This window comes from Narcine bancroftii, chromosome 2 (genome assembly GCF_036971445.1).
Source record: "Narcine bancroftii isolate sNarBan1 chromosome 2, sNarBan1.hap1, whole genome shotgun sequence".
Classification (NCBI taxonomy): Eukaryota; Metazoa; Chordata; class Chondrichthyes; order Torpediniformes; family Narcinidae; genus Narcine; species Narcine bancroftii.
This window is the reverse complement of record NC_091470.1, coordinates 70745858-70770972: the sequence shown is the minus strand read 5'-3', so window position 1 is coordinate 70770972 and position 25115 is coordinate 70745858. Positions and strand designations below refer to the sequence as shown.

The 25115-nt window shown below is 39.4% G+C and overlaps 1 protein-coding gene across 3 annotated transcripts in view; it reads right to left on the bottom strand.

The window, feature by feature from the left end:
* trim9 (tripartite motif containing 9) overlaps positions 1–25115 on the bottom strand; it is a 55563-nt gene that overhangs the window by 23818 nt on the left and 6630 nt on the right. For all 3 annotated transcript variants that reach the window (XM_069917064.1, XM_069917066.1, XM_069917067.1), the window contains exon 2: positions 2190–2285. In XM_069917064.1, the coding sequence (XP_069773165.1) occupies positions 2190–2285 (96 nt within the window). The remainder of the gene's footprint in view (positions 1–2189; positions 2286–25115) is intronic.

The window sequence follows — 25115 nt, the reverse complement described above, 5'->3', positions numbered from 1 at the left end:
AACGGTAAGGGTGGGGGGGGGTTCACTGCTTTCTGTCAGTAGTGGGGTGGTCAGTCAGGTGGTCATCGGTGCTGGGTACCAGGACGGTAGTGTCGGCGGGTGTGGCGGGTCCCCAGTCGGTGATGGTGGCGGCGAGCTTAGCAGTGATGGGTCCCTGGTCAGCAGTGGCAGCCGTTGAGGTCGGGGCCGGGGCCTGGTTGGACGTTGCTTTGTGAGGGAGAGTGAACGTCATTGCGGCAAGGGTGGTTTGTACCTTCCGTGCTCGGCGTCTGCCCCATGACGTCAGGCTCTGCCACGTGGTGGACCCCTTGTTCTCATTGGATGAGAGCTCTAAGAAAGAAGTGTTTGAATGGGTGAGTGGCGGTTGTGCTTCACACAAGGCACTGTGTTTGACAGTGGCCATTTTGGAGCAACAGACTACAGGAAAGTGGCTGTTTTTAAGGCACTCTGGCACCTGGCTTTACTCGCCGGGCACTGGGACCTCCTGTGCTTGTTCCTCCCACAGAAATAACACTTCGGGGTCACATCAGGGAGCGAATCGGCAGCCGACAGGTCGTCGGTGTGCTGGGGTGTAGTAGGGTAGAGGGAGGGCATCCGACTCACATCAGAGCATGGGGTCCAGCAGTACATGTCCATACTCAAGACCGCATCCTCCATTGTCTCTATGATCTGGATCACGTCCTCTGGGTTTTCTTCCCCATGCTCTAGCAGGCGCTGCCTCACCTCATTCGATCGAACCCCAGCCACATAGGCATCCTGAATTAGATCGTCTGTGGTCTCTGCAGCAGATCTGTCTGTGCAGGCACAGTCCCTACCCATTGCCCTTAGTGCTTGAATATAAGCTCTACAGGACTCACCGGGCTGTTGCCTCCTTGTTGCAAGTTCGTACTGAGCATAGACCCTGTTCACTGGTCGCTCGTAGAGCCCTTTCAGCACCTTCATGGATGCAGCAAAAGTCGTCATATCCTGGATGCTCTGGTAGACTCTTGGGGACACCATAGTCATCAATATTAGTAGTCGATGGCTGTCTTCTATCACGGCAGGGTCATTCGAGGCTGTAGCTGACTGTGGGTCAACGTCGAGGCATTCCAGCCGTAGTGTTTTGAGAGAACCAAAGACTTGATGATCCAAACCAAGGCTTTTATTAACTAAAAGACTGGAGCATATCACATGTAGGTCGACCGTCCAGAATGACCTAGTCTGGCGAGGAGCAATCCTTTAAGACCAGCCAGTAGGTGTGGCTATGCTCTCAGCCAATTACAGTCATCCTACATGACAATCTGTACATATACACATTGGTGATAGAATCTGTACTATCACGTATCTGAAGAATCTCCCTTTTGCTTCTACTTCTCCTATTGTTGGCAATGCTCATGCCAACTTTTTTTTGCTTTCCAGCAGACAAAAGTTGAAGTAATCATATATATTACATTTTAATATATTATTACGTGACAATAAAAGGAACCTTTGATAAGCAAACTTTTTTTTAAAAACTTTATTTATTCATTCAAAGTACAGATAATAAGTAATATACATAACAATAAACTTAAGCTTGAACGATATATTTTATATATATATAAATAAAAGAAAAAAGAAAGAAAAAAGGAAAAAAAGACCCCCCCTTTCAACCAACTCTCCTAAGGAGAGCCATAAAAAGAGAAAAGAAAAATTAAGCATACATATTAAGATCCAATCAATGCAAATCAAAATGCAAATAACAACCACCCATCAACAAAAACTATAATTATCATGCAAAATATATGTGATCTTTTTCACTATTAAACAATATTTAATCTCGTTATACCATCTATTTGCTAAGCAAACTTGAAGATAACTGTGCAGAATCATCATCTGGGGTATTTGCACTTTTACATTGATATAACATTTCCTGAAACTGTATTTGACCATTTGCTGAAGCAGCTGCTGTAATGCAAAGCCAGGGAATAGTGCAATCGATATTCACCAAGAAGACAAATTCAATTTCGTGCGCAGAACGGTCTACCAGAAAATTTGACCAAGTGCAATTGAAACTGCACCAAAACAAAAGCACATTTCCTTCATTTACATAAAAGACCACTTAATTGGAATTTTGATTATTATCACTTTATCACAAAAAAAGCATATCATGCACTTCAAACAGTGGACTTAATAAAAGAGAAGAAAATTTTCATTAATTGTAAAATTCAGACCTGGATTTGCTGGACCATGTTCCTCAGCAGTGCCAAGAATTCTTTGGCCTCTTTTGCCTTTTCTGACAACCCATTCAATGCTTGAGACAGCTGATTCTAAAAATAAATGTACATAAGAGATATGGCAAATCATCTAAAGTACTTGAGATGCTGAATGATTGCACTGCACATTTAACTTTGGTTAAAAATGATCATATTGATCAATTTCTTAGCTGACAACAGGCCCAGGAAATGTAGGCCCCTTTTCAAACTACTCATTAAGTGTTTTTGTAATCAGAACAAAATACACATGATTTATGTATGGGTACATGTAACAGAACAGAGTAAAAGAACTAGGATGATTTCTAAAAAAGGTAATTGCAAGCAATTTTATTCAAAATTATCTAAGACAGTAGAGTACAGTTCTGTAATAAGAAGCAGTAAATACAATAGTACATTCATGTTTATTCTGTATTCAGAATTTCAGATCAGAAATGGTCATCACTTCTTCACATTCAGAAATGCTTTACTTTGGGCAAATTCATGAATTACAGTAAAAATCAAGAGAATTTGTCTTGTCACTGTTGATGATCAAAATTGCTAATCTAAACAAACTTAAGTACGACATCATTTGTTTTAGGACACTGAAGCTCCTGTCATTCAAGGCCACTGTTAAAAAAAAATACACAACACAATGAAGGCATTTGGGAAAACATTGTCCACTCTCATGTTCAATACTGCCCCATAGATTTTCTTCAAATTTGAAATTCACATCAAAAATTATTTTAAGATGTAGCATTTCATTCTGAATGTCACTTGAGTGAATGACTTGGGTATCGCAGCTGAAACTGATGAACTTGTAACAACCCATTCTCATCTAAATGCTTAGAGTGCCACAAAAAGAGTCCACAAATGTTCCCGACTGCAGGAATGCGACGTGAAAGGCCATCGATAACAAAGTCAATTATGCTGAAGAACACATTTCAGGGTCAATTCTTTTCCAATGTTGATTTGTGATGGGAAGGCTTTTCCAGCTGCAGACCCTTTTTTATTATTATCAGCATCAGTTTGCAATTGCCTTTCTACTATTTGCTCTTATCAGTTTCTTGGGGAGTATTACCTTCTGTATCTATAACTGGTCCTGGTCCAACAGCCTGGTTATCAAGATGAGCATAGTCTAGCTAGGAAGTCAGTAATTGACTTGGACCTTTTCAAGCTTCTTGCAAATTGGCACCACTTTCATATTTTTTCACTGTGAAAATCTTCTAGGTCAGTAATTTTGCTTCCACCCTCTGACCAATAAATAATATAAATGTTGGTACCCCTGTAGTAATATTTTGATATTAACCAATAACACAGGAGTAAATGTAAGTGTGTATTTTTTTTTGTTCCTTTACTTGTTTAATATTAGTTAAAAATAAAATATTATTTATCAATATTGTAAAATCTATTGATCAGCATCTTCTACTGACCATGGAAAAGTTGTTTCCAGACAACTGGAATCCATCAATGCTGGCTGACTATTTGTTGGACACTGATACAAGAGGCATCAAATGCTGAATACAAACAAAATTTAGTGTCAAAACAATTTTAGGTCAGTTGAACCAATGCAATTTGTCAGCATCATTATGCAATTAAATTCAATAAACATTCATATTTCTCCTACATTCTGTAGGATGCAGAAAATTTTAAATCATCTTTGTGTTCAGCTCAAAGTTGTCTATCATATTCCACTTTTTTTTCAGGAAGCAAACCTTCAGAAAGAATAATGTTATCCGGTGATGTTTAATTTTTCCAAAAACCTATCAACAGCCCCCAAGTCTCTGTTCAACAGCACACACTAGTACCATCCCATTAACCATGTACATCCTGCCCAAGCGTAACCTACCGAAGTGAAAAACCTTAAACTGTCAGAGTTAAATTCCACTATACCAATTCATCCAGATAGTAGTGTAATCCTATGTAACCTTCTTCACAATACACCTTACATTAATTTTGGTGTCATATGCAAGCTTAATAACCATGATAATTACATTGTTATTGATCACCTATATTAATGACTTGGATGACAGAGGACCCAGCACTGATCTCTACAGTACATCCCGATCACGCACCTCCAATCTGAGTAACAACCTTCTACTGCTACCCTGTCTCCTACCATTAAGCCAATTCTGTATCTAACTGCCCAGTTTTCCCCAGCCTTCCAGACCAACCTATGATATGGGTCCTTGTCGAAGAATTGCTAAAGTCTACGTAAACAATGTCTACTGCCCGATCTGTAACCTTTTTTGGTCATCGTTTCAATACATTCAAATTTGAGAGACTATTTTCCATTCACAAAGCCATGCCATCTACCCTAACCTCAGTAGCTCCTCCAGTAACTACCCTGCAAATGATGTTAAGCTCACAAGCCTGTCATTCCCTGGCTTGTCCTTGCCAACCCCCAGTCTTCTAGCACTTCACCTATTTATTCTGAGGCTGTGCCCTCTGGTCCTAGACTCTCCCACTGCTGGAAACACCATTTATCTCCTCTCCATCCAGCTTTGAGATCAACGCTCAAAGTTCAAATTTATTGTCAGAGTACAGTACATGACATCACATACAACAGATTATTTTTCTTGTGGGCTAGGCACAATTTCAAATTACTACTGCAAACTGTACTCAAAAGAAATGTATACAAAAAGAAATAAATCATTAAGACCACAGTCAGTACAAATTGGAAACAACGTCATCTCCTGCTCAATGACAATCAACACAGGCACACATCAAGGATATGTGCTTAGCTCACTGCTGTACTTGCTTGACACCCATGACTGTGGCCAGGCACAATTCAAATGCCATCCACAAATTTGCAGAATCACAGGTGGGAATGAGAAAGTAAAGTAGATCAGGTGGTTGAGTATTGTAACAACATCAGCCTGGTACAAGTTAGCACAAATGGTGTTGGGCTTCATGAGGGAGAAATCAGGAGAACACAAAGCAGTCCTCATCTCTTCCCACTGTTACCATCAGGAAGGAGGTGCAAGAACCTGAAGATGAACCACAGACACTACCTCACTTTCTCCTATATTCTTGAACTTTTAATTTTCCATGCAATTAATAGCAATATTTTCACTTTAATACTGCTGCCAAACAACAAATTTCATGACATGTTCATGACAATAAATTCTGATTCAGAGACACCAAATGTCCATGGATTCATCTCCAGCATTCTCACAGCCTCAGAATCCTGCTCAAACCATTGGCAATCTGAGCTCCGATCCAAACTGCCAATACAATCAGGAAGCCTGAAGCCCTTCGGGAGGGCTTCTTGTCCTGAGCACCCTCTTGAATCCCAATTCCAATACCTGGTTCCCTTGAGCCAGTCTCACGCAGGCCATTCAGCTTGGGCAGGCCCATGGCACTCCACTGCTGTGCTCACCTTCCCTGTAGGGTTGTTTTTTAATCTCCACCTTCTCAGCAGGGGCTGTTCTCCCCATTTCTGGTGCCCTCCACAGGTCTCTTGCTCCCTTGGAATCTGCAACCCCTCAAGTATGTGCAGGTCCAAGGTGGTTTAAATAAAAATCACACCATTAGCTCCTTGAACAAGCAGTTTAAAACTTATAAGGAGCATCAGTTCAGTAGGACCCTGCAGAAGAGCATTGTCTCTGCTCCCCATTCTTCCGGGTCTGCACCAGTAGCAGCACTCCCACCAATTTCAATCTTCGTTACATAAAATTAGAATTTTCAAATAATGCATCTGCTGAGCTCAACAAATTCTAATCATAGTGCGTGTGACCATTTCTGTTGTCCTTGCGTCAGTAGTAAGGCAAGAGTTCATTGTGTTAATATAGTTGATTATAACCAGACAATTTTACAGCTCACAGAAGCAATTAGAATTGATTGGACTATCAATCTCTTTGCATCTGTTCATTAGAGTCTACAATCAAGGTCAATAATTTTTTTTAAACATTTACAGTTGGCTTCATGAACCATTGTGGTCAATGTTGTGAAGGAACAATTGTGTTATTAGGTGGGCATTTTCAAGATTTGAACACATTGGCAATCAATTAAGGAGACATTTTCCAAGTCAAGGTTGACTGGGAGAGAAAGCTGGAGGTGGTGTTGCTCTCCAAAAAACTTTTGTTGTTGCTCATTAGTTTGAAAAGGATGTGATTTGGAAGATAATGTCTCAACAGCAGAAGTAGGCCAATTGGCCCATTGGGTCTGCTCTGCCATTTAATCACGAGTTGATCCTTATCACTCAGCCCCACTACCCAGCCTTCTCCCTTGATGCCCTGACTAATCAAATATTTGTCAATTTCTGTCTTAAATACACCCAACAACCTTGCTTCCATTGCCACTGCTGGTGGCTACAAGTTCCACAAACTCACAACCCTCTGGCTAAAGACATTTCTCTACACTTCTGTTTCAAATTGACGCTCTTTTATCTTGAAATTGTGGCCTCTTGTCCTGGACTCCCCTCCCATGGGAAATAACTGTCACATTTATTCTGTCCAGGCCTTTCAGCATTCAAAATGTCTCTATGAAGTCCCCCCTCATCTTTCTTATTCCATTGAGTCGATAAACACTCTTCATATGCTAACCCTTTCATTCCTGGTATCATTCTAGTAAATCTTCTGAGCCCTCTCCAATGCTTGAATATCCTTTCACTTAAAACTGTACACAGTCCTCCAAGTGAAGTCTCACCAGCACCCTATAGAGTCTCATCATTACATCCCTGTTCTTATGTGCCAATACTCTAGAAATGAAGGAATGCCAACATTCCTTTCGTTTTCATCACTGCTGACTCAAACCTGCTGCTTGGGGACACCCAAGAATGAAGGAGAAGATGTTGCCTTACTAACAAATTAGATTACAAACATTCTGCAGCACAATCTTAGATTGTATTCTGTGTTTTAATGGACTCCAAAATTATTACTCAAATGAATTTCAACTTGGTAATAAAGAAATGGTTTGAGAGTGTTGTAGATAATGAATGAAAAAGTTGTCCATATCTTGCATATCAATTATGTGTGATCTCCCGTCCTGATTCCAATTACTACACATTCTCCCCAAGACTCGCTTCCACAACTAATAATCGATACCCATTCCAATTTTCTGCCAGTCTTTCTAATATCCAGCTATTTCATTATGACAGCAAGTGTATGAAGCCAGTTAATTACTGTTTCTATTCTCTTCTTGGTCCTCAATTTGATACGCTTGTATTGAAAGGTCAGTTATTTACTACAAACAAAACATTTACAAACAGATCAAATTTTTCATTAGATAAATAGGCAAGACAAAAATCCTCTGCAGATTGCTTTGAAAATTTCCAATAAATGAACTAATTGTGACACCTCAACAATTCATACAAAGTTAACAGATCAGAAAAGTCCACTGAGATTTCTGATATCCATGTGAATTCTGTAGATTCCAACTGAGCTGTGATGCCAACTTTATGCCCAGATTTCTAAATGGTAATGAATGCCATTAACATTATACTCTTCATGTGAATGTGCCAAATGTCAAATAAAATGTCTACACCTTGACATGGCATGGAGAAGGGAATTTGAGTAGGGAGATCGAGAAAGTGGAAAGAAGCAAAACTGGAAAATAAGATCAGATGAGCACCAAACATTCCCATTTGTGCAAACACAAACAGCTAAGGGTTAAATTGTTAAGAAGGAAAGTCTAAAGATTTATGCCTTAACATGTGGAGCATTCATAACAGTGAAAATCAGATAGACAGTTGTGACATGTTGGTATTACTTCGGCCTGATTGCAGGTGACCAAAGAACAGAATATCTAGAGGTATCCAACATTTACAGAGAGCCAAAAAAGAAAATCATTGCAATAGTAAAGGGTGGGCATCGGGTCAGAAAATCATGATGTGGAATCTTTTTTGGGTGGAGCTAAAAAAATAAATGGAAAAAAGTATTGTTGGACACTCTCTGCAGGCTCCCAAACAGTCAGATAGGGATTAAAATGATCAGTAAATTAAAGCTACTTGCCAAAAGGGTACAACTATACGGATTACAGATTAGATGGGGGATGATCTTAAACAGTTTTTTTTTTGCATCAGTATTTACTCAGGAAACTGGCTGGCATGGTGTATAAGGAAGGGAAATAAGCAGTAGAGTCATGGAACATATTAGTGATTAAAGAGGAAGTGGTGCTTGCTGCCTTAAAGAGAATAAAGGGAGATAAAGTCCCTAGGCCTGACATGATATTCCTTCGGACCTTGAGGGAGACTAGTGTAAAAATTTCAGGGGCCCTGGCAGAAAAATTTTAAATGTCCTTAGCCACAGGTGAGGTGCCTAATGTCAGGAGTGGGTAAATTATTTGAGGGTGATCTGAGAGATAGGATATTTGGACAGCCAAGGGCTGATTAAGGATAGATAGTATGGCTTTGTGCATAGTAGTTGTGATGAATGAATCTTAGAGTGTTTTTCAAGGAGGTTACCAAGAAAGTAGATGAAGGAAAGGCTGTGGATGTTGTCTATATGGACTTAAAGGTCTTTGACATGGTCCCACTTGGGAAGTTAATTCAGAGGGTTCAGACCCTATGTGTCCATGGAGAGATTCTAAAATGGATTTGAAATTAGCTGAATGGGAGAGTGGTGGAGGATGATTGCTTCTCAGACTGGAGTCTGTAATTCATGGCGTGCCTCAGGGATTGGTGTTGGGACCATTGTTGTTTGTTGTCTATATCGATGATCTGGATGATAATGTAGGAAATTGGATCAGCAAGTTTGCTCCATTAAGAATGGAGGCCTTGTGGATAATGAGGAAGGCTTTCAAAGCTTGTAGAGAGATCTGGACCAACTGGAAAAAATAGGTGTGAGGTATGCATTTTGGAAGGACTAACCAGGACATACCACAGTAAATGGTAGGGCATTGAGAAGGGGAAAGGAAAGAAAGGATCTAGGAATAGATACATAATTCCTTGAAAGTGGCATCACAGGTGGATAGGGTTGTAAAGAATTTCTGGCATATTGGCCTTCATAAATCAAAGTATTGAGTATAGGAGTTGGGATGTTATGGTAAAGTTCCATGAGACATTGGTGAGGCCAAATTTGGAGCATCGTGTGCAGTTCAGGTCACCAAACTATAGGAAGGATATCAGTAAGATCGAAAGAATGCAGAGATTTATGAGTATGTTGCCTGGACTTAAGGAGTGGAGTTACAGGGAAAGATTAAACAGGTTAGAAGTTTATTTCTTACAATGTAGAAGAATGAGGGAAGATTTGATAGAGGTTTACAAAATTATGAGGGGATTACACAGTAAATGCGAGTAGGTTCTTTTCACTTAGATTGGGAGAAATAAATAAGAGAGGACATGGCTTTTGGGTGACAGTTTTAGGAGGTACATTAGGGGGAACCACTCAGAGTGGTGGGAGTTTTGAATGAGCTGCCATTTGACGTGGTAAATGTAGGCTCACTCTTGGGTTTTAAGAATAATTTGGATAGATACATGGAAGGAAGATGTCTGGAGGGTTATGGAATGGGTGCAGATCAGTGGGACTAAAAGAATGATATTTCAGTACAAACTAGAAAAGCTGAATGACTTGTTTTCTGTGCTGTAGTTTTCTATGATACAAAGGTTAGAGCTGAAGGTTGTTGCAGGTTCAAAGAGGATATAGACAGGATGCAGAGTTGGGTGGAGAAGTGCCAGATAGAGTTCAATTCAGTTAAGTGTGAGATGCTGCATTTTGGAAGGACAAACTAGAAGGCTGAGTACAGTAATGGCTGTTTACTTAAGAGTGTGGATGAACAGAGGGACCATGGAGTTCAAATCCTCAAGGTCACCACACAGTTTGATAGGATAGTTAAGAAGGCCTATGGGACGTTGGGCTTCATTAATAAGGGGATTGAATTCAAAAGTAGAGAGCTCATGTTGCGACTCTACAAATCTTTGGTACAATTACATTTAGAGTATTGTGTTCATTTCTGATCACCTCATTATAGGAAGAATCCGGAAGCTATGGAGAGGATGCAGAGGAGATTTACCAGGATGTTATGTGTATTGGAAAATAAGGCAAGGTTAGCAGAATTGGGAATATTCTCTTTGGTGCATAAAAGGATGAGAGAAGACTTAATAGAGGACAACAAGGTTATGAGAGGGATAAATAGGGTGGACAGCCATAGCACACACCAGAGGATGTGTATAAAGTGAAGGGAGGGACTTTTAGGGGTGACATCAGGGGTAAGTTTTAGAAAATAAAACACAGATAGTGGGTGCCTGAAATGCCTTGCCAAGGACGGTGGTCGAGCCTGAAATATTTGGGGCTTTTAAGAGACTTTTAGATAGGCCCGTGGATGTAAGAAAAATAGAGGGTTACAAGGTATGGAAGGTTTTGTACTTTTTTTTTTTAAAAAGCAACTGTGCTGTGCTGTAGTATTCTATATTCTATGTTTTAAAGGATAAAACCAAAAGAAAAAGGCCTGAGGTAGGGGGTCAGTTTAGAATTAATATAGGAAGACAAAGACTGATGAAGGAATCACAATGAGAAGAAACTTGCAGAGAACATAGTGAAAAGGTTAGTGATGATTACATATTAGAGGATACAAACAACTTCTCGATAATATTAGGGATTGAACAGTCTAAACAGAGGGAGCAACTGAAAGAAATTAGTATAGTTAAAAGAGCCAGGGAAATTAATGTGATTAAAGGGATGACAACTCACCAGAACCTGATCAGTCACATCTCAGACTAACAAGGGTCTAGAAATAATAGCTGTATTGGTAATCTTCACAGCATTTTGGAGGAGTTCTTCAGATTGAAAAGTAGCGTGTGTAATCCCATCTTTAAAAAGGGGGGGGGAAAAAGCAGGCAGAATTAAGTGCCTCCAAAACATTAATCAATATATTAGAGTAAATGTAGACTACATGGCAAGGTTCCAGTCATTTTGATTACTCGATGACAACAATTTTTATTTATTGTGCAAATTTAGTAATATTAATTTGTAATTTCCACAAAAACAGTTTTCAGGGTTAATGGCTTCCACGCCATTGAATTAATTGTTCCAAATTGAAACTTCACTTAAACTCAGAAAATAAACATCTCAAAAGGTCAAAAGTTGAATATGTTCCAAATTTGTTTTAAATTTTGATTTTGAGAAACAAGGGCAGTACCACAAATGGCTAAAGAGTGACATTCAGAAAAATAATAGCTCAACTCAACACTGTTATTTTACTCTCTTCCCCCCCATCCCACACAGTCTATGGAATTTACATGTAATTCTAACTAACTCAGGTAATACCTGGGAGCTTAATTAAAACTGAATATATTTATCAAAGTGCAAGTAATTTGATTGCGCAGAACAAATTTAATAATTGGAACTCATGGTTGGCGCAATCTTTACAGAGCCAGCAATCAGGACCGGACTGGAGTTCGAATCCCGTGCTGTCTGCGAAGAGTTTATATGTTCTCCCTGTGTCTGTGAGGGTTTTCTCTAGGGGCTACGGTTTCCTCCCACTGTTCAGAACGTACCAGGGGTGTAGGTTGATGGAGTGTAAATTGGGTGGCACAGACTTGTGGGCCGAAATGACCTGATGCAGTGCTGTATGTCTAATTTTTTTTTTTTAATTGAAAACTCCAATAAAAATACTTTAAAAATATTTATTTTTAAAAACTATTCATTACTTAGAAATGATTATAACATTAAGATTACAAAGTAGTTTCTGTAGCTGTAACAAGATAAACCGCTTCTTAATCACAGTTTGAGCCAACATAGAAGACATCGGAAATACATATTTCGCCAAGACCCTTTCCACGTCTGTCATGAATCAATAGCACAGCACAGGCCCTGTGGTCCACAATGTTGTGCCAATCTATAGATACCTACCCAAAAATAAGCCCTCCATAGCTCAGAACCTCTTTATTTTTCTTTCATCCATGTGCCTATCTAAGTTTCTTAAAAGCTGCTATTGTTTGAGCCTTCACCACCAACCCTGATAATGCATTCCAGCCACTCACTATTCTGTGTGTAAAAAAAACTTTACATGACTCCCTTAAACTTTAATCACTTCATTTCTCTGGTGTTTGCTACTCCTGCCCTAGGAAAAAGGTGCTGAATGTCCACCTTTTGCATGCCTGTCATAATGTTGTAGATAATAGAGATTCATTCTTTAATGCTCAAACTGAGAATTATTGTTCAAGCGAGACTCCCTCTCCTCCAGAAATACAGACTCAAAAGCAGGGAACAATATCTGACTTATCGGCTCATTCAGAGACAGACTTTAGCTTTGCAACGCTGAACCAAAGACACTGTCTCACTGTTATTTTTTTTTAAATCGTAATGCAAGATGTATGAATGTTTTCACTCTGATGCTGCCACAAAATTTCATGACTTGCTCATGAACAAATTCTGATATGCTGCCCACACCAACACATTACCCCAATAGATAGATGAGCTTGCAGTCATACACCTACAGGCTCTCAGACACACAGAAACATAACCAACACTTGGAGACAATTAACACAATACTTGTGCATGCGATGATCCACGTCCAGCCAGGACTGAGCTCTCTCTCCTTTGATCAGAATTTATTGTCATGAACAAGTCACAAAATTTGTTGCTTTGCGGGTGGATCACAGGGCAAATAAACGTTCATATAAACCACCTTACAAGAATAAAGAAACCAGTGCATGAAAACTCAAAGTAAGGCAAGAATCTGATGGCAGCGGGGAAGAATCTGTCTTTGTGCCGCTGAGTACTCATCTTTAGGCTCCTGTACCCTTCCCCCCTCCCCCCCACAATGGTAGCAGCGTGAAGAGGGAATGGCCTGGGCGGTGGTGGTCAGAGCCTTCTTCATTATTTCATTGACATGGAAGCTCCAGGACAGATCTTTTGAGATGTTGATACCCAGGAATTTGAAGTTCTTGACCTTCTTCATTCTGGAGCACTCATTGAGGACTGAATCTTGTTCTCACTTCCTCCTGAAGGCCACAATCATCTCCTTAGTTTTTCTAACATTGAGCACAAGGTTGTTGGTGTCACACCATTCAACGAGCTGATCTATTCCTCTCCTGTGCACATTTGTGATTCTGCCAACAACTGTAGTATTATCGCAATTTTTTTGATAGCACTGGAATTTTGCCTGGCCATACAGGGTAAAAGGAATCCCAGGAAAGTTCCTCACAATTAGGAACTCAGTCCATGAGTGCAAATGGGCAGTCAATGTTTCAGGTTTGAGTCCCAACCCTGACTGGCCATTTCTACCCATGGATGCTGCCTGCCCTGCTGAGTTTCTCCAGCAGCTCATTAGGCCCTTCTACACTAACCAAGAAAGAATGTATTTAATAGCCTTTTTTATCATTTCACTTACCTGGGTGAATGTGACTAAAACAGTATGTGAGGTCATTTTCATCCCAGTTCTTACCTGCAGAGATAGGTAGTAACAAGCTTACCCACTTTCCCAGGATCCCAACCCTGTAATGCTACAGGTCCCACCTCCTTTTGCACCAGGATGCTGGGTCCCTATGTAAATGGTTGCACTGAACCAGCTTTTCTTGGTTCAGTGTAAACACTCCAACCTGACCCAGTTTTAAACACAGGTCATTGATCAACCAATTTACTGGGATCTCAGTGTAAAAAGGGTAATTGTTTGCTCAATATTATAATATCTGCACTTTTTGTGTTACTCGAAAGTTTGCCACTTGGACCCATTTTAAAACTTTAAAGGACAGCATTGACCAGGTTCCAGCTCCACGCCTCCCGGACTCCTTGATTCTAGCTGGTGGGGTGGCAGCCCCCAAACCCCACGATTGCAGTCTGTCTGATCCGCACTGACTAGCAGCTCTGATACCCAGGCAACAGCATTTTCTGTTTGTGTGCAGACTGGTCGGAGACCTTGATCTGGGCTGGCCTCAGTGGAGAGGTAAGCTTTTCTGCAATGATGACCTTGTCAGCGCTGAGGAGACTCTGGCACTGCTGCCCAGGATCAAGGCACAATTATCACTCCGTGTTTCGCAACAACAGCTGACAGATCCACACTTCACAAAGACTGGCTGAATGTCACCTGATGCAGGGTAAAATTATTGCAACATAAAAAATATGATCAAAACAGGTCAAGGTTTGATTAGAGAGGTTATATCTTGCTAGATATTATTGACTTTAAAAAATCTAACAACATTGCAGCCATGGAGTTATGTTGCAAATTGTGTACCTCCACCAACTGCAACATCCAGTCCAGAAACCTTTTACGAACGATGCAGTATAAAATTGATTGCAAAACATATCCATCAAGTCTTTAAAGTTTAGAGAAGTGATGTCTTTAAAAATACACAATTTACAGAGTAGGTGCTGTGATGCGCTGTGGTGCAACAAACAAACAAAACCCAAGAAGACTACTACAGGCTTTAATCAGCATAAAGTTAAATACCAGGTCTCTGTAGCCTCTGGTTCCACATGCCTGACTGATTTAGGAAAAGGCCAGCTTAAGTCTTTATATGGGCCAGTGTTTGACAGCCAGCAAGATGGGGCCAGCCTCCTAGGTTGTCTACCTGCAGGTACAGTGGTGGCCTCCTGCAGTAGGCTGGCATGAGTGCAGCAATAATAGTGGTTGTATCACCACAGATGCAGGAAAGGGATTTTCTCTAATTGGGATGGAGGGCATCAGTTACATGCAGGGGTGCAGGACTAATTTATTTTTATATAAAAGGTACTAGAGATCAACAAAAAGGCGCCGGAGCAGCCCCATCAGATGCCCAGAGCGGTGCTTTGGTGAGTTCCGGCAGCACTGCACCTCTGATTATATAGAGAGGCTGGGACTTTTCTCCTTGGGAGGCTGATTGGGAAACCTTATTGTGGTTTCCAAAACCATGAGAGCATAAGTAAGGTAAATTAATAGCTATAGTCAGAATAAAAAAAATACAAAAGCTAGATAACGAATATTAGCAGCCCAATAATGAAATCTAAAATTAGGTAAGGCTATACCTCCATCTTTTCTCAATTTTTGTAAATGAAATTTAATAATTCCAGGGTTTTTGCTTTTCTAAATAAAAGAAAATACATTTGAGTCAATACTATTAAAAAAAAGACTTTGGGATGAAAACTGGAATTGCTTGAAATCAATATAAAAACTTAAGTAATATTATCATTTCAACTGCATTAATATGACCTATTAAAGACCATCTAGAAAAAGACAATCTCACATACTCGAATAGAGGAGAAAAATTGAGTTTATATAATTTTTTTATTCATTTAGTAATTTTAGCCCCTTTGTGAAATTACCTGACAATTTTTAATTTTTAAAAATTTATTGATCAAAATAAATCATACAATCAAAAACAAAATACAAATGGATACACAGTATTTGTCCTCCATAATCCCCCACCCTTCCCAACCCCCCTCTAAACTACCCCAAAAAGAAAAAGAAAAAGGAAAGAACAGAAAATAGAAGATAGAAGAGGAGATCAACTCACACAATCATCATCTATCGCCATGGTTTGGTACAACCCCAACAACCGTGGGAAAAAACTATTACAAATTCAAAACGATACAACTCATATACGGGCTCCAAACTTTAACAAAAAAAAAGAATCATTATTACGTATATTATACTTGATCTTTTCCAATGGAATATGATCTCATTTCCATATGCCACACAGAATACTTAAATCAGTCTCATTTTTCCAAGTAATTGCCAAACCTTTTCTTGCTACAGCTAATCCCAATCTCAAAAAAGCAAACTGAAACTTACCTAGTTTTTATTCCAAACTCAATTTTTAAATATAACTCAATAAAAGGCTCAAGCAAAATTTTGAATTTAAATAATTCTAAAAATTCCTTAATTCTATTCCAAAAGGGTTTCACTGACTCACATACCCAAGTAGAATGTAAAAATGAACCATCTTGCTTATGACACCTAAAACATAAATCAGAAGAAATAAACTTATACTTAACTTTTCAGGAGTTAAATATAACTGATGTATAAAATTATAATGAACCAATCTATATCTTACATTCACTAATTTAGTCATACTATCCTCATATATATTCATCCAATCATCCTGAAAAATAGATAAAACAAATATTTTTCCCATCTGAACTTAGATTTATAAATATCCAGCTTAAGCATTTTATGCTGTAATAGAGCATACATCTCAGATATAAATCCCTTCTTACCCCCTTCAGTAAGTAGATCTTCAAATTTAGACCACCTAGGCAACCGAAACGTAAGCCCAAAATTATCTAACAGTAAGGCTCTAACCTGATAGTAAATAAATAGGGTATTTGAAGAAATTCCTTAGTTCTCCTTCATTCTTTGAAACAAAATAAAATACCCAGCTTCATAGCAATCCTCTACACCTTCCTGTTCCATATACAAAAGGTGATTATTTAATGAAAAAGGAAAAAGCATATTTTGAAACAAAGGAGTTTTAGCCGAAATTATGCACAAGTCAAATTCAGCAATAAATTAATTACAGATTTAGCTAAGAATTTACATTTATAAAGCTCTCAGAACTTCTCAATACTTCTTAGCTAACTACCACAAGTATTTTTGAAATTTAGTTCTCATTGGAACACAAACATGGAAACATCAAGGTCACACAACCAAAGTATATGGCAGGACAATCAGGTAATATTGTTAACTAATAAAGCAATTATTCTATTCCAATTCAAGGCCCAGGAAGTAAACTGAAAGCTATTGCCTATTTCCAATATATATAGTGGTTTTATTGAAAAATAATGCTCTTCCTTATCGAACCCCATTTTGGATTCCCTTAAACCTACAGCTTTTTTTAAGCTTCAAAATGTCTTAACTCAGATAATCAAATACGAAGCATTATTTCAAACCTAGGCTATTAGTATTTTTTTTAATTTTAGTGCTCAGTTTCTCCATCTAATTTATTAAAAACAAGATCATCAAATGTCAGAGGAATTCAAGGCAAAATCAATTTATTTTAAAGATTCACAAATTCTAGGTTCTTTCTGTGATCAATACTAATTTTTTTTCTCTATCTTGATGAAAGCTTCAAGCCTGAAACATTGTTTATGTTCCTTTATCTTTGCTACATAAAGAACACGCTTGACCTGCTGAGCTTCTCCAGCATTGTGTTTTTAAATACAGAATTTATGTTCATGTGTAACATGTTTTTTTCCCCTGAATGTATATATTTCAGATATTATACAAAAACAGTTGAATAAAATAAATTCTATTAAAAGCAACTGCACATGTCCAATAGAGCCCATTTACATTTTTGAGAAGACAATGGAGCATTTGTTCAGGTTTTAAATTTGATTGCGGTGATTAATGGAGTGCCCAGGGGTTCCATTTAAAACTCGGATTAACCAATAATTTTATTCCAAAATATTATTGTATAATTAATTTCCTGAAGCAGCATTTTCCTTCAGTTTGAAATTTCCCTTTGGCTTTCTTTTAAAAAAATCCAGATAATTCATTTAATTATTTGACCAGGATAAATGAGCACATTGCAACAAATAAAAGGCCTGTTGTACTGAATTTTTAAAAAATCACCAAAATGTATCAAATTATGCATCCCAGAGTAGCGTATACTGGCATTTGACAAAGCTTTAATATAGTTCAGGAGCGCAATGGAAAAGAATCATTAAAAACCCAAGGTTACAAACCTTCACCTTTTAAATTATAACACTTATTGGCATGTAAATGACAGAGTGCATTCTTTCTAACAAACACAATGTGAAACATTTATTTCAAACCAGTGTGGTAAGTACACTCTTAAATTCCCACAAAACAAAATCACAATTCCATTTAGCTTGGGTAGTTGGCAACAATGATGGAGTGCAGGTTACAGAAGAACGTAACGAACTGGAAGCTATGCTGCAGGTTAAAATAGGAGTTAAAAAAGGTTACTGCATCTTTATCCTCAATTTAAATTCCATCTTACTCTTGCCAATTGTAAAAGCCCCGAGAGCAAACAAAAATCTTTCCCAAAATATTGACTGATGTCATCGGTTCAGTCTTGTGTCAAGCAACTCCATTACTATAGATCAATAAAGTATTCCAGTAACCATGATTATCCTCTTGACCTAGTACTATACATGTATGCTCTTGAGAATATAACCCCTTACGCTTTAACTGCAAATATGTAATTGGTCCTGAAAGCAGTCCCTATGTGGATTGAAAAGCTTCAGTGCAGCAGGGGAGCTTCAATCATTCTGAATAAATAGGTGGTTCTATTTGGACAAACAAAACATCTGATTTTTTTTGAAACTACATGCATATTTCAATAATAGCTTGCAGCCAAGCTTTCAATTATTTATTTTAGATATTGTGATAGTTTATTTAAAAATTGAACATTTTAGAGGAGTGAAATTAATTGGAAAGAAAGCATCAGACTCAGATGACTTGTTGTTTGTTTGATAACATGCTTTATTCTAAAACTGCACTGCATCCTGACCTCTACCCCTTTCTTTTTCACCATTGGATGTACAAAATATTTGAAATTAAAATATTAAAACAATTGACTAAAATGGGAGAAATCAATGCAAGATTGTCTGTGCTGATGTTATGGGAGGCAAGAAAGAGGATATCTAGTGGGAATGCACAAAAACTGGATTGAGATTCAGAACCAGAGCAGATTTTGTTTGTTATTTTGCATTCGCCTTCACAAAACTTCAGACCTAGCTATCCTTCCCATACTAACAAATCTTAACCACCCCACCATTAATTCATTTTCCTTCAACAAACCATCCCTACCACCACCTTACTTTCAATAATGACCCTGCGCCTTTGAATGGCACATCTACAATACCAAAGGTCACATTGACTCATCCAAAAGACCTTATCAATCTTCAACTCATTTATTCTTCAATTCCAAATTCCTTCCAAACCTGCCGCTGTTCCTAATGATCTTAGATTCTAAGATCTCCTTCACTTCTTCATGAATTATCCCTGTAATTTATACAGAAAGTTCTAATCCTCTTGCCAATGCAGGGAGACTGCAGATGGAAAAGATCATTAAAGTCTTCTTCCATACTATGTGGCCATTCTTCATCTCATTGCTTGAAGTATTTAGAAATCAGTGTCTGATAATATTGAAAAGAACTCTGATTCAATTTGAGAAAAGTAATGGGAAACCATATCTCTGGATGGTGATGCTCCAATTCCATTGGTGTGGACGGAACACACTACTCAAGTATCAAGTCCTTTTTTAAATAGAAGAAATAAGAATTTCACCATTTTAAAATTTAACAGGAATCATGAAATCTCACAACTTGGCACCATTCTTGAACTGTTAAAACTGCTACAAATAATCTTTTAACTTTGTGTTATCTTTTTATCTACCCATTTTACTCAAATGCAGACACATTATTACAATATGGTTTCACAAGCTCTAATGTTTTTCTTGACTTGAAGTGGCTGTTTCCCTCCACCCCCCTCCCCCAACCACCCCCTACACATCTACCTGAAGAGTGTGTACTCATGATTGAACATGCATATTTTGGTATTCAAGATGTAAACTTATGGTGGAGGTCATTTAATAGGAATCACAGTTTGGAGCATTGGTAATTAGAACACAACTACTGTACCAATGACATGGTTTAATTTTGTGAAGTCAGCAGATTTATAATTAAACTAATGCTATCATGTATACAGCCTAAACCTATTGATCAGAACCTTGCTCAGGTGACATTAAATACACTGTGTTTCATTTGTAGTCACTGTTCTTACCCAGTGGCCTCCATACACCAACTTGAGGTGCAAATCGGTACCCATGCCTATGATTTGGTAGTCATCATGGAAACATGACATAATGTTGAGTCCATTTGGGTAGAGATAAAGAATAACAAAGGGAAAAAATTATTGGTGGGTGTTATCTATCGCCCACCAAATAACAATAGTTTAGAGGCACAGGAAATAAATAGAGAGATAAGTGAGGCATGTAATAATGATACGGCAGTAGTCATGGGGGACTTTAACTTCCAAGACAAAAGAGCAACTTGTCCGTGAACTACTCTTTGCAGACGATGCCGCTTTAGTTGCCCATTCAGAGCCAGCTCTTCAGCGCTTGACGTCCTGTTTTGCGGAAACTGCCAAAATGTTTCGCCTGGAAGTCAGCCTCAAGAAAACTGAGGTCCTCCATCAGCCAGCTCCCCACCATGACTACCAGCCCCCCCGCACCGCCCCCCCACATCTCCATCGGGCCCACAAAACTCAAAACGGTCAACCAGTTTACCTATCTCGGCTGCACCATTTCATCGGATGCAAGGATTGACAACGAGATAGACAACAGACTCACCAAGGCAAATAGCGCATTTGGAAGACTACACAAAAGAGTCTGGAAAAACAACCAACTGAAAAACCTCACAAAGATTAGCATATACAGAGCCATTGTCATACCCACACTCCTGTTCGGCTCCGAATCATGGGTCCTCTACCGGCATCAGCTACGGCTCCTAGAACGCTTCCACCAGCGTTGTCTCCACTCCATCCTCAACATTCATTGGAGCGACTTCATCTCCAACATTGAAGTACTCGAGATGGCAGAGGCCGACAGCATTGAATCCACGCTGCTGAAGATCCAACTGCGCTGGGTAGGTCACGTCTCCAGAATGGAGGACCATCGCCTTCCCAAGATCGTGTTATATGGCAAGCTCTCCACTGGCCACCGAGACAGAGGTGCACCAAAGAAAAGGTACAAGGACTGCCTAAATAAATCTCTTGGTGCCTGCCACATTGACCACCGCCAGTGGGCTGATATCGCCTCAAATCGTGCATCTTGGCACCTCAGTTCGGCAGGCAGCAACCTCCTTTGAAGAAGACTGCAGAGCCCACCTCACTGACAAAAGACAAAGGAGGAAAAACTCAACACCCAACCCCAACCAACCAATTTTCCCTTGCAACTGCTGCAACCGTGTCTGCCTGTCCTGCATCGGACTTGTCAGCCACAAACGAGCCTGCAGCTGACGTGGACATTACCCCTCCATAAATCTTCGTCCACGAAGCCAAGCCAAAGAAAGAAGATTGGGAAAATCAAGTTGGTCGTGGGAGTCTGGAAGAGGACTTCATAGAATGCATCCGCGATAGCTTTCTTGAGCAGCATGTTAAGGAACCCACAAGAGAAAATGCTCTCCTGGATCTAATGTTGTGCAATGACAGAGTAAATGATGTAATATACAGAGACCATCTGGGAAATAGTGATCATAGTATGATTGAATTTCTCATTCAGATGGAAGGGGAAATAGTTAGATCTAAAACTAATACATTATGCTTAAACAGGGGTGACTACCATAGGATGAGGGAGGAATTGGGCAGAGTGGACTGGGAGCACAGGCTAATTGATGAAACAGTTGAGGAACAGTGGAAGATTTTCAAAGAAATATTTTGTAATACTCAACAAAAATATATTCCGGTCAGGAAAAAGGGCAGCAAGGGAGGGAAAAATCAACCATGGCTAACAAAGGAAATAAAGGAGAGTATAAAATTGAAGGCGCAGATGTACAAAGCTGCAAAGAGCAGTAGAAAACTGGAAGATTGGGAAAACTTTTAAGAGACAACAAGGGGTTACAAAGCGGGTAATAAGAAATGGGAAAAGGATTATGAAAGTAAATTGGCACAAAATATAAAAACAGAAAGCAAAAATTTTTATAAATATATAAAACAGAAGAGGATGAGAAAGGAAAACTGGTAGCAAAAAATGAGGAAATGGCCGAGGCATTGAACAAATATTTTGTGTCAGTCTTCACGGTGGAAGACATGTCCAACATGCCCAAGTGCGGAGTTAAGGATGCGAATGTTGGGGAGGGCCTTGATAAAATAGTTGTTACAAAGGAAGTAGTGATGGAGAAACTAATGGGACTAAAGCCAGACAAATCACCTGGTCCTGATGATATGCATCCAAGGGTTCTGAAGGAAATGGCAGAAGTTATAGTTGATGCATTGGTGGTCATATACCAAAATTCCTTGGATTCTGGGCAGGTCCCGGCAGACTGGAAGACAGCAAATGTCATGCCACTTTTTAAGAAGGGATGTAGGCAGAAGACTGGAAATTATCGGCCAATTAGCTTGACGTCTGTGGTTGGAAAAATGCTTGAAGCCGTCATTAAAGATGAAATAGTGAAACTTTTGGAACGTAAGGGTTCAATCAGCCAGACACAGCATGGTTTTAGAAAGGGAAGATCTTCTTTGACAAACTTGTTAAGATTCTTTGAGGATATAATGGGTGCAGTGGAGGGGAACAGGTTGATGTTGTATATTTGGATTTCCAGAAAGCATTTGATAAGTTACAGGAAAGTGGAGTCCGGGGAAGTATATTGGCCTGGATTGAAAATTGGTTGTCTGACAGGAGGCAGAGAGTCGGGATAAATGGGAGTTTTTCAGGTTGGCAGAGAGTGGTAAGTGAGGTGCCGCAGGGGTCAGTATTAGGCCCACAACTGTTCATCAATTACATGATGACTTGGAGGAGGGGACAAAATGTGGTGTAGCCAAGTTTGCAGAATCCACCCAATTGAGTGGAAGAGCAAATTGTAATGATGATGTGGAGAGTCTGTAGAGGGATATAGTTAAGCTGAATGAGTGGGCAAAGGTCTGGCAGATGGAGTACAATGTTAGTAAGTGTGAGGTTATCCACTTTGGCAAGAAAAATAAAAGAGATGAATATTATTTAAAGTGTGAAAAACTACAGCATGCTGTTGTGTAGAGGAACTTGGGAGTGCTTGTGCATGAATCGCAAAAAGTTAGGTTGAAGGTGCAGCAGGTTATTAAAAAGGTAAATGGAATGTTGGCCTTCATCGCTAAAGGAATTGAATTCAGGAGTAGGGAGGTAATGTTGCAACTGTATAAGGTACTAGTGAGACCGTGTTCAGTACTGTGTTCAGTTCTGGTCTCCATATTTGAGGAAGGATATACTGGCTTTGGAGACGGTCCAGAGGAGGTTTACTAGGTTGACTTATGGTGAAAGATTAAATCATCTAGGATTGTATTTGCTCGAGTTCAGAAGAATGAGAGGAGATCTTATAGAAACATATAGGGTTATGAAGGGTATGGATAGGATAGATGTAGAAAGGTTTTTTGAGCTGGCCGGGGAAACTAAAATGAGAGGACACAGTCTCAAGATTCGGGGGAGTAGATTTAGGACAGAGATGAGGAAAAATAGTTTTTCCCCAGAGAGTAGTGAATGTTTGGAATTCTCTAACCAGGGAAGTGGTTGAGGCTGCCTCATTAAACATATTTAAAATTTGGTTAGATAAATTTTTACATGATAGAGGAATTAGGGGATATAGGGAGAAGGCAGGTAGGTGGAGTTAGGTCATAAATTAGATCAGCCATGATCGTATTGAATGGCAGAGCAGGCTCGATGGGCCATTTTTGGCCTACTCCTGTTCCTACTTCCTATGTTCCTATATAATATGCAATGAACTGTTTGCAAAATTTCAGCCAGTGGTCTTCCTCATTTAATTATTTGACCAGGATAAATAGGTAGGCTGACCCCCACCTACTTGGTGTCAATCACCAGCCCATATAAAGACTTGTGCCAACCCCTTTGGTAGTCAATAGAGCATGTGAAGCCTGGAAGGTACAGAGACCTTGTGTGTACCAGTTTAAGCAGATTAAAGCCTGTTTGTACAAACTATGAACTTTGTGTCTGAATTCTTCACACAGTAGCACTCTCATGTATAATAAGCAGAAATAATACTAAGTATTGAGAAGTAATTTTCAACATATTTAACTAAAATATTGGGCTCTAATGACTATTTCTTTAAAAAGGAAGACATTTAGAGGGAGAAGACAAAATTTGGATCAGATCTACCTATACTTCCTAAAATGAATTCTGAGATCCAAAGATGTAGCCTTTCTTATGATGGATTAGTAAAAAAAAAGAACTTAATTGCCATGCTTAAAATTCCATGATTTGTATCAAAGTGAAATATTAAATGTATTTAAATGCATTTTCAGCAAAATATCATCAAATGGGCGGCACAATTATCACAATGCTGTTATAGCACCAGCGATCAGATCTTGGGTTCAAATTCCACACTTCGTCCGGTGTCTGCATGGGGGCTCTAGTTTCCTCCCACCATTCAAAACATACCCGGCTTAATTGGACGGAATGAGTTCATGGGCCAAGAAGCCTTGTTAAATGCCAAGTATTTTTATAGCATTTTATGTATCTGGTTTTCCACAAGATTCGTGTTTACTTTGGAATTAAATAAGACTGGAGATGCTGGGTCCTAGTGCAATATACAAATATGCTTGAGAAGCTCAGGAGAGCCCTAGCGTTAAATGTTGCTTACCCTTTACTTCCAGTTGATGCTACACGATCTGATGAAATATGTTTATTGTTTTCTGTATCAAAAGTGGAAAATGTTGTTGTGTGACCACATCTGTAAGGTATGTTATGTAGGATTAGAGGTTAATATCCCTTATTGCAATCCTGAGACTTGCTGCCTCGACTCTGCGGGGTAGCCAAGTGAGTGGTGGCATCTTCTGGGTTATCAAGTGGGCCCCCTCCTTCTCCAGTGATTCGCTGATAGACCCATGACACCTCTGGAGGGTATAGCAGTGAATCTCAGCATCACTCCCTTGTTGCCTTTCACTCACTTGGATGAGGAGAATCCTTTCTCCTCATCCAGAGCCACTGACTACTGCTTGTCAATGCATCTTTACTCACACTCCAAAATCCTGGAGTAGCCTTGACGTCGATGTGGCTACAAACCCTCTAGAGCCTACTTTAATTGGTCAGACCCTTGCGTTTCAGCCATGTTGCTGCACATCAGCTCCAAGATCAGTGTAACTCAGTTATTTGTGCTCACAGGCCTCCTCCACTGCATCCTCCCGGATCCAGCAATTATATAAACAAGATGAAGTGAGGCCGACCACAGCACAAGGTCTGGTCTGAGGTTGGTTTTTGCAATTTAATTTGGGAAGCAGAACCTCTGGCCAAAGTCTGCCGCCACCTTCCAATCACATGCCCTGCCTAACTGCCCAGAATCTGATCTTAATGTGATAATTCCGGCTTGACCCTCACCTTCG